The sequence below is a fragment of the Tenrec ecaudatus genome, chromosome 4 (assembly GCF_050624435.1).
Source record: "Tenrec ecaudatus isolate mTenEca1 chromosome 4, mTenEca1.hap1, whole genome shotgun sequence".
Taxonomy (NCBI): domain Eukaryota; kingdom Metazoa; phylum Chordata; class Mammalia; order Afrosoricida; family Tenrecidae; genus Tenrec; species Tenrec ecaudatus.
The window spans coordinates 14472729-14483509 of record NC_134533.1 but is presented as its reverse complement, the minus strand read 5'-3'; the positions used below and the strand labels follow the sequence as shown (position 1 = coordinate 14483509).

The 10781-nt window shown below is 44.5% G+C and overlaps 1 protein-coding gene and 1 pseudogene across 1 annotated transcript; both read left to right on the top strand.

Moving 5' to 3' along the window:
- Positions 1–1553: 1553 nt before the first annotated feature.
- LOC142445625 (olfactory receptor 10V1-like) lies at positions 1554–2486 on the top strand. The gene has a single exon (XM_075547577.1). It carries the CDS (start codon positions 1554–1556, stop codon positions 2484–2486), a length of 933 nt encoding a protein of 310 aa, XP_075403692.1.
- Positions 2487–3913: 1427 nt separating this feature from the next.
- On the top strand, positions 3914–6940 carry LOC142445624 (actin, cytoplasmic 2-like; annotated as a pseudogene).
- The last annotated feature ends 3841 nt before the right edge of the window (positions 6941–10781 follow it).

Genomic DNA, 10781 nt, shown 5'->3' with positions numbered 1-10781 from the left:
CCTACCTCACATTGTCTCCATGCTTGTTTGGATAGAAAATCATTTTTAAGTTAAAACTGACACTCTAATAAGGCTATGTCACATTGTTCCTGTAACTTCACGTTTCCCAACACAAGCTTTGTGCCTTTTGGACTCTAGAATATATACTTTCCAGTTTAGAAGGCATGGCTGGATCCAAATAACCACTATCCCCCTTCGAATTGTGCATAATGAAGGGAATCTGCAAAGGGCGCTGCTATTTGTTCTTATGCATCCAATGTTTACTGTCATATTTTAAAAGTCTGTCTTCAAAAAGTTAATTTCCGGTTTATTTTTCTGTTTTCAATCACAAAAAGTCCATTACCTGGTCTAAGATGATATCATTTCCAGATAGACTCTTACTTGCATTCAAGTGTATTTATCTTGTGACTGTTGATGTGTGGTGTCGAGCTGTTTCAAACTCATAGCAACCATATGTGATGGAGCAGAACTGTCCCATAGAGTTTCCTTTATGAAGGGAAGTTGCTAGGCTCCTGCAGAGCCATTGGTTGGGTTTGAACAACCAACCTTTCTGTGAGAATCCAAGCATCTGTTTACACAACCTGGGCTCCTTAGCTTCTTGTTAGTAACTAGCCTTCCTCTTTATATCATTAACTTCACCCCAGATCAGGAATCTTTTCTTCTCTAGGCTTCTTTTAAGTTCTGCTACGTGGAGGGGAAAAGATAGTAGTGCAATAAATGTATGTTGTCATTCTTGTATTGTTTTAACATGGTAGGATTTACAAAGACCCTGGAGTTTACAGTATTTCTTTTCCATTTTCTAGACCTTGGAATGAAATATAGCCAAAGAAAACTACCTGCCATATTGAGACACACTGATTGAGTTTCGCTAAATTTATGCAGAGGTGATACGACGCATTTATCTGGCCCAACTTGTGGAAGCTAAAGAGAAGAACGTGAACAGAGATGATCATTGAGACATTTTACCCCCAAATCCTAAAGAATTGAGTGTTTCATGCCAGCTGTATCAACCCCCAATATATTGATCTAAGACTATAATCTTAGTCACCAGGAGGCAAGAGCATAAAGCTGGTCCTTCCACGAGAATCTTAGGGCATTGCTCAACACATCAGGTCTGGGTCTCCTTAAGTCACCATATCCATCTTTCCTGAAGTTTCAGTTTGCATATGTCACAAGTGAATTGATGCCACACTTTAAAATTATATGACATTGAACTTCTATACACTAACCTATTAATACACCCAACAAACATTTCTTGATAAGGATGCTATATAGGGCACTGTGCTGAGGTTGGTGCTGGCATTCGATAAGAGTTCAGTAAAGTTCCCACCACTTAGAATTTCTTGGTCTTTGGGGATGGGATGGAAAGGTGATAGGGTGGTAAATTTAGGAATTATAGAATCACCTTTACCATGGAAGTATGCCCCTAGGTGTGGATGTCTCGGGAAAGGGCTCTAACATTGGCGTGGAGGGCATGGGAAAGGGTCACCTTCAAGGACAGATGTCCAGAGGCAGCTACCCTCCTTCCTATTAGCAGGTCCAATGAGCTACTCATGGAAGGAATCAATAAAACTTTGAGGATTCAGTTCTTCTTCCGCCCATTCTCAACTCACCCCGAGGTGCAGATGGTGATTTTTGTGGCCTTCCTGTTGATGTACCTCACCAGCCTCTGTGGAAATGCTACCATCGCCAGCATCATCCAGGTCAACCACTCCCTCCACACTCCCATGTACTTCTTCTTGGCTAACTTGGCAGTTCTGGAAATCTTCTACTCAACTTCTATTGCCCCGCTGACTTTAGCCAACCTTCTGTCGATGGGCAAAACCTCTGTTTCCATCACTGGGTGTGGCACCCAGATGTTTTTCTTCATCTTCTTGGGTGGTACAGACTGTGTCCTGCTTGCAGTCATGGCTTATGACCGGTTTATAGCGATCTGTTACCCTCTGAGATATACCCTCATCATGAGCTGGTCCTTGTGTGTGGACCTGGTGGCAGGGTCACTAGTGTTTGGGTTCCTGTTACCCCTGCCACTGACCATTTTAATCTTCCATCTTCCATTCTGCAACGACAATGAAATCTACCACTTCTTCTGTGACATGCCTGCAGTCATGCGCCTGGCTTGTGCAGACACACATGTTCATGAGACTGTAATGTATATCATCAGCTTCGTTGCCATTAGTATTCCTCTTTCACTCATCACCATCTCCTATGTCTTCATTGTGGCCGCCATTTTGCGGATCCAGTCAGCAGAAGGACGCCACCGAGCCTTCTCCACCTGCTCCTCTCACATCATCGTGGTCATCCTGCAATATGGCTGCACCAGCTTCATATACTTGTCCCCCCGTTCCAGCTACTCTCCGGAGATGGGCCGGATGGTGTCTGTGGTCTACACTTTCATCACCCCTATTTTAAACCCATTGATCTATAGCATGAGGAACAAGGAACTGAAAGATGCCCTGAGGAAGACTCTGAGAATATCTAGATAGGCTGATCCTGACTTGTCGTTTTCACTGGAAAACTTCTGGGTGCAGAATGAGATGTTATTAATAATTATGCTGGGACAACAAGCATAAACTAGGAATGTCCTTAGCATAGTTAGAAATATGGTCCCTGATTCAGAGAAAGCTGCAGATTAATGCTACTGTTTTGTTGGTAACCCTAGTGGCATAGTAGGTTATGCATTGGCCTGCTAAACACAAGGTCAGTAGTTTGAAACCACCAGTTTCCTCAGGAGAAAGATGAGATTCTTTGCTCGCATAAAAAGTTAGTTTCATAAACCCAAAGGGGCGGTGCTCTATCCTAACAGATTATGATGAGCCAGAAATGACTTGATGGCACTGAAGCTGTCTTGTTAGAAATAGCCATAGCACCTGTGACATGATGTCCTGGGACATAGATTTAAAAAGAAAGTCAACATTTATTAGACCATTAAATGTGTTCCCCCAAAATGTGTTCTGTGTCCTTATTCCCCTGATCTGTAGATGTAATCTAATCTAATGTGATGCAATCACTTCTCATAATGCAATGTAATGTCATCAATCAGTTCATCTCACACAAAAAAACCTTATAACTTCTCAGTTATAAAAAGATAAGAATAGACACAGAGATATGTGTGCTGCTAGAGGGTGAAGACAGATGCTATCTGATGGCCGAAGCAGATAAATCTACAGGCCATAAACTCCTAGGATTGCTGGCTACTAGAAGCTGAAATGAATTAGGTAAGCCCTCTCCCTAAGGAAACATCCTGATTTCAAACTTCCAGACTCCTGAGCAGTAAGAAATAAATGCACGACAGTCACTTGTCTGCTTGTTATGACAGCACCAGCTACCTGTGTGCCAGGTACTTTGTAGAGAGTACTATACTTACCAATACTCCATGTTATTGGTACCATTTAGTTCTTTCCAGAGTGACCCCATCTACAACAGAACGGAACAATCCTTAAACTTGCACCGTTGCTATGATTGGGCCCCCATTGTTTCTAGCAACATTTTACTTTTGGGGGGAGGAGGTACAGTGACACCCAGGTCTTCTTGGCAGCTGCCTTCCTCATAGAGGCCAGCATGTTGTTCAGCTTCTCTCACTTCCTCTTGGATCAGATGTATACCCTTACCTCTTCTAGATGAACTGGAATGCCCACTTTTCTTTGGAGACTTTGAACCACTCCATGGCACTCTGCTTGAAGCCGGTCACCTCCCAAGGTGCCTATGCCTTCGCTTGCTGACACTCTGCTCGTCTTGTTGAAGCCCATAGCCATAGGACTGGGCAGCATGGCTGCTACTAATCAATGCCTGTTTGAGGGCAATTTTGCAGACACTACGTAAAGCTACATCACAGAGGGTGTTTCTCATTTTTACTGACACTCTGTTTACCAAGCACGTTTTCCTTTTCCAAGGACTGGTCTCACTTGATAACATGCAAAAGTACATGAGATTAAGTTTCATCCTGCTTGCTTTTAAGGTGCATTCTGACTGTACTTCCAAGGCAAAGTTGTTCATTCTTCTGGCATTCCATGATAGATGTAATATTCTTCACCAACACCATAATTCAAAGAAATAAATTCTTCATCAATCTTATTGATTCATTGTCTGATTTTTCACATGCATACGAGACTCTTAAAAATGCATTGGCTACAATAGCACCTCGCCCTGCTAAACGGTCATTGCATGGTACCCACCTTCCCGACATGATCACTGAAGACAGACGTGTGTGTAAGCAAACGTGGTGAAGAAAGCTGATAGTGCCCGGCTATCAAAAAGATATAGCGTCTGGGGTATTAAAGAATTGAAGGCAAACAAGCAGCCGTCTAGCTCAGAAGCAACAAAGTCCACAGAGAAGAAGCACATGGCCTAAGCGAATATAAGGTGTTGAATGAACCATGTAGCAGACACCAAGGAACAAAAACAATCATTGTGTGATCACCTTCCTCACATAATCACTGAAGACGAAAGTGTGCATAAGCAAGTGTGGTGAAGAAGGCTGATGGTGCCCGGCTACTGAGAGATATAGCGTCTGGGGACTTAAAGGCTTGAAAGGAAACAAGCGGCCATCTAGCCCAGGAGCAACAAAGCCCACACGGAAGCAGCACACCAACATAGGTGATCGTGAAGGGCAGAGGAGACCAGGTCTCAAACAACAAAGGTGGGGGGCGGGGAATCACATCACCGTGAATGAGGGTGAGTGCGTGATGAGGACCCAATGCCCATCTGTAGACAGCTGGACATCCCTTCCAGAGGGGTAGTGGGGAGGAGATGAGTCCCTCAAGGTTCCGTGTAGCAACAATGAAACTCAAAGCCTTCCTCTGGTTCCTGAATGCTTCCTCCCCTCCCAATTATCATGACCCCAATTCTACCTTGCGGACCTGGTTAGAACAGAGGATGTACAGCGGTGCAGTAGGAATCTGGAAACACAGGGAATCTAGGACAGACGAACCCCTCAACACCCGGGGTAGGAGTGGCGAAACCAGGATGGAAGGGGGTGCAGAAAGGGAGAACCAATCTTGGAGATCTATGTGTAACCTCCTCTCTGGGAGATGGGCAATGGGGAGGTGGGTGAGGGGAGACGCCGGGCAGTGTAAGATAAGATATAATAATTATTTATAAACTATCAAGAGACCAGGGGGAAGGGGGGAGCGGGGAGGGAGGGGGAGGGGGAAAAGGGGAAACCAAGCTTATTCCAGGAACCCAAGTGGAAGGTGAATTATGAGACTGAGGAGTGCAACGAATGTATAAGGGTGCTTTGCTCAATTAATGTATGTACAGATTGTGATAAGAGCTTTATAAGCCCCAATATAAAGATGTATTAATTTTTAAAAAAGAACATGGTAGAGTGGCAGGATACAAAATCAATTTGATTGCTATATAAACATATGAGATCACAGAAAATAATTTCAAGATGGTAGTACCTTTCACAATAGCCAAGCATACATTGAGATATCTAGGGATTTCCTTAACCAAAAATACAAAAGATCTGTACGAGGAAAACTACAGAACATTAGGATAAGAAATCAAAAGTGACCTTCATAAATAAAAGAGTACCCCATGCTCATGGATTGGAAAACAATATTAAAAAGATGTCCATTTTACCCAAGGTGCTATATAAGTTCAATGCAATCTCAATACCAAAACCAGCATCTTCTTTCAAAGAAATGGGGGGGGGGCATGTAACAACTTCTTATGGAAAGGGGAAAAGTCCAGAATTACTAAAGAACTCCTCAAGAGACAGCTGAGACTGCGTTCCTCTCGTGAGCACAAGCTGGACAGTCACCGCTGCTGCTTCACACTTGCCACCCAAAGATCACCATGGGTGATGCTTTCGTTGTGCTTATGGTGGACAAAGGATCCAGCACGTGCATAGCCGGCTTCACCGGTGAAGACGCCCCCTGGACTGTTTTCCCCTCCATCGCGGGACATCCCCGGCATCAGGGTGTGATAGTGGTCATAGCCCAGAAGGACTCCTACGTGGGCGACCAGGCCCAGAGCAAGAGGCCGCAGCTCAAGTTTCCCACTGAGCATGGCTTTGTCATCAACTGGGACGACATGGAAAAGGTCTGGCACCACACCTTCTACAGCGAGTTCCACGTGGCCCCCGAGGAGCACCCTGTGCTGCTGACCAAGGCCCCCCTGAACCTCAAGGGCAACCGAGAGAAGGTGACCTGATCATGTTTGAGACCTGCAACACCCCCACCACCACCATGGATGTTGCCATCCAGGCTCTCTAGTCCCTCTTTGCCTTTGTCTGTACCTCTGGCATTGTGATGGATTCCGGTGATAGTGTCGCCCACACTGTGCCCATCTACGAGGGCGTATGCCTGCCACCATGCCATCCTGCGTCTGACCTAGGTGTCCAGGACCTGATCAACTACATCATAAAGATCCAGACGGAGCGGGGCTACAGCTTCACCACCACGGATGAGATTGTGCGTGACATCAACGAGAAGCTCAGCTACGTCGCCCTGGGCTTCGAGCAGGAGATGGCCACCACCGCCTACTCCCCGACAGCCAGGTCATCACCGTTGACAATGAGTGCTTCTGCTGCCGCGAGGCCGTCTTCCAGCCCTCCTTCCTGGGAATGGAATCCTGCAGCATCCATGAAACCTTTATCTCCATCATTACGTGTGACATTGACATCTGTAAGGACCTCTACGCCAACACAGTCCTGTCCCGTGGCACCACCACGTGCACCAGCATTGCAGACAGAATGCGGACGGAGATCACAGCACAGGCACTTAGCATGATGAAAATCAAGATCATGGCTGCCCCTGAGAGCAAGTACGCCGTGTGGTCCCGTGGCTCCATCCTGGCCTCGCTGTCCACGTTCCAGCAGATGTGGATCCGCAAGCAGGAGTAGGACAAGTCCGGCCCCTCCATCGTCCACCGCAAATGCTTCTCCGGGAACTGTTCCTTAGTTCATTATCATTTTCTTGAGGAAAACCTAACTTGACCAGGAAATTTTTGAAAAAGGTGAGATTGGCTTGGCTTTATCTGTTTGGTTTCTTTCTTCTTTTTTTTTCAGTTTTTCTTTGGGCTCTTGACTCAGGATTTGAAAACTGGAAGAGTGAGACTGACAGCAGAGTGAGTCAGCATCGCCAAGTTCTACGATGTGACCAGGACTCTGATTGTACATGATTGCGTTTTTCCTTTTTAAAATAGTCATACCATGTGAGGGGAGACTATAGCCCTTCTCCAAAGTCGGCCCCACTCCACGTTTCTGAGAAGGGGGTTCAGCCCTCGTCCCCTCCCCTACAGACCCACATGGGGGTGCAAGCAACAAGAGCACTGCTTTTGTGTAAATTATCTAACGCAACATTTTTTTTTAAAAAAAGAATTCTTCTGCCTCAATCCTGTTTGTTTGTTTTTTCTTTTTCTGTTTTTAAAGTTTTGTATTTACTTTTAATGCTTCCTTTCGAATGGTCAGCCACTGGGTGCTCCCGCATTCCCTTTTTGTCCCCCCAAATTTAGCAAGATGTGAAGGCTTTCGGGTCCCCCTTACTTGGTGAGGGTGTGGAGGAGCAAGGGCTTTACCTGGACACTGACTTTTCCAGTTCAATAAAATCACACACCTGAAAGGGGGGAAAAAGACCTCCTCAAGAAGAAGAATGAAGTCAGAAGGCTTGCATTACCTGACTTTAAAACCTACTTAACAGCCACAGCTGTCAAAACAACATGGTACTGGTTTAATGACAGATACTCGGACCAAGGGAAAGGAACAGCAAACCCAGAAATAAAAACAGCTGCAAAAAAAAAATCTGCTGCACACAGACAACTGATCTTTGATAAGGGCCCAAGTAGAATCAACTGGGATGTGGATGCCCGCTTTAACAAATGGTGCTGATATTTTAAAAAAAAAAAAATTTTAACCTGGATATCTACCTGCAGTAAAATGAAAGAAGGCCCTTACCTCATTCCATGCACAAGGACAAATTCAAGGTGGACCACAGCCCTCAAGGTAAAACCCCAAACTATTAGGATCATCAAAGTGGGACAAACCTAAGACCCTTGGTGCAGGGAATATCTAGCCTATCAGAAATAGAGAAGGACACACACAGAGAGGAAGCTAAAAGAAAAAAGTGGAAATACTGAAGATAACACAGCTGTGTACATTGAAAGACTTCATCAAGAGAATAATAAGAGAGCCCACGGACTGGGAAAAGAATTTAGCAGTGACATATCAGACAAAGGGTTTATTACTAAAATCTATGAAACTCCGCAAGCCTGCAACAAAAACAAAACGAATTGCCCACTGAAGAACTGGGCAAAAGGCCTAAACAGGAGATTCACAAGAGAGGAAATCTGAATGGCCAATAAATATATGAGAAAGTGTCCCCAATCATTAGCCATCTGGGAAATGCAAATTAAAACAACTATGAGATACCACCTAACACCCACAAGGGTCGCCCAATTCAAGAAACAGAAAGGAACAAATGCTGGAGGGGGTGTTGTGAGATAGGAACTCTCATCCACTGCTGGTGGTCTTATAAATACATGCAGCCACTGTGGAAAGCAATTTGGCAATATCTTTAGAAAAGGAAATTGAGTTACCTTACAACCCAACAATCCCCCTACTGAGCATATGTACAGAAGAAGTAAGAAACAGACCACAACCAAACATGTGTGCTCCAATGCTCATCACTACACAATTCAAAATCACAAAGAATTGGAAAGTAATAGATAACTTGTTTTTAAAACTTGTATAGACACACAATGGAGTATTACGAATCCCTAAAAAGCAGCAGTGAAAACATGAAGCATATTATCTCATTGAAAGAATAGGAGGAAATTATGCTGAGTGAAATTACCCAAGCACAAACGGGTTAATACAACATGAGTTCACTGAGGAAAGTTCAAACAGCACAAAGAGAAAAGAGGAAAACAAACATAATGCATAATTTCCAAACTAAGGACCAGGTACTATGGCAGGAGTCAGACCAAAACCAAGGATACATATGGTATAAAAAAATTAAAAGATGCAGATAGAACCAGGGCTGAAAGACCTCTTTTCCTCCTCTATCATGCCTAAGGCACACTGAGGGAGATTGGAAAGGGGGGGAAATTTTTAAAGATGTCATTGGGGAAGCAGGGCAATAATCCACCCATGGGGTGGATATTGTTTATGTCTCCACAGGAAAGGGAGAGAGAGAGAGCAGCCCTCAATGCACTATGCCAATCCTTGAAGGCAACCCACCTGCACAGAACAGCTTGTTAACAGTCAAGACCTCAGGGATGGCCCAAGCTCATGTCATGATGTCCCCCACCCTAGATGACAGCGATACAGAGGACAGTACTGATGATACAGCCCAGTGAGAGCGGCTGGTCTGTCCCATTCACATGGGAACAAACTAAGTGGGAAAGAGAGAGAGAGTAGACCTCACTCTGTCGCACCAAGTCTTGAGGGCAATATTCTTGCTTGGAGCAGCAGGATCACAGAGAGGACTGCAGGGCCAGGCCCAGGTGGGGACGTGTTGTCCCCTCCTTAAATCATATCTCTACAGAGGGCAGCACTGAAGAGACAAGGTGGGGAGTGCAGCCGCCTGACCTCCCCACAGGTGAGCAAACCAAGAGGAGAGTACAAGAGATCACCAATGGGAGAAAAGTCATGAAGTCCCTATGGAATTCCAAATATTGACTTCTGATGAGGAGGGGTGGGGGCAGCACTTGGCACCTCATCCTAGCTGGTTGGGGATATTCAGAAAAGTCAGCAGCTAGACCTGGAACTATGTATATGGGTTTGGTTTGGTTTGGTTTGGTTTCTTCTTCGATGTCTATATATATAGACATATATCATAGGCAGGATAAGCAATCCCAGGAAAATAGCAATGGGACCAACGATTGGGGTAGGGGATATGGGAGAAGAGGAGGCAGGGGGAGGGGATTGGTGAGTAAATAACATCAGGGACAAGAGAATAACAAGGGACTTAAAATCCACAGTAAGGGAGGTGGGGGTAGTGTTCCTAGTGGTATTTGACCAGTTGCAATGTTTCCAAGAGAGATTCCTGAGAGGTGAACGATGGATGAATATGATAGTAGGACAGGAGGGAAGGAAAAATAGAGGAAAAACTAGGAAGTAAAAATTATACACATAGGTTATAAATATAGATATGTAAATGTGTACATATAAAAAGATGAGCGTATTTGTCGGTATACATAAATATATATGTAAATACAATAAAGAATCAGATGGACTTTGGGCCTCTACTTAAATTTTACCGCAGTACAAGAACAATTTGTTCTAATATCGTGGCAAGGTAGCAGACTCACCTCCCCTACACAATAGCTGAAGACAAAATGGGTGCCTAAGCAAATGTAGTGAAGAAAGCTGATGGTGCCTAACTATTTAAAGATAGAATTCCTAGGGTTTTAAAGACTTAAAGTTAAACAGGGGGCCATTTAGCAGGGAAACAGCAAAGCCCACATGGAAGAAGCACACCAGCCTGTGTGATCAGGAAGAGTCAACAGGAACAGGTATTAGAAGTTCAAACACAAGCAATCAAATTGATGTGAAGGAGCATGGACAAAGTGGAGACCCAAAACCCACGTGTAAGATAATTGGACTGTTCCTCACAGAGAGGCCACACAGGAGGGATAATATATCCAGGGTGCAGTACAATACTGATGAAACACATAACTGTCATCTTGTGCAGTGGTTCTCAACCTTCCTAATGCAGCGACCCTTTAACACAGTTCCTCATGTTGTGGTGATTTCCCCCCATCATAAAATTATTTTTGTTGTTACTTCATAGGTATAATTTTGATAATGCTAGGAATCTGGAAATCCCTGTGAAAGG

Bases quoted from the DNA above. Each gene is read 5' to 3' on its own strand.
- LOC142445625 (XM_075547577.1), top strand. From the start codon at position 1,554: ATGGAAGGAATCAATAAAACTTTGAGGATTCAGTTCTTCTTCCGCCCA.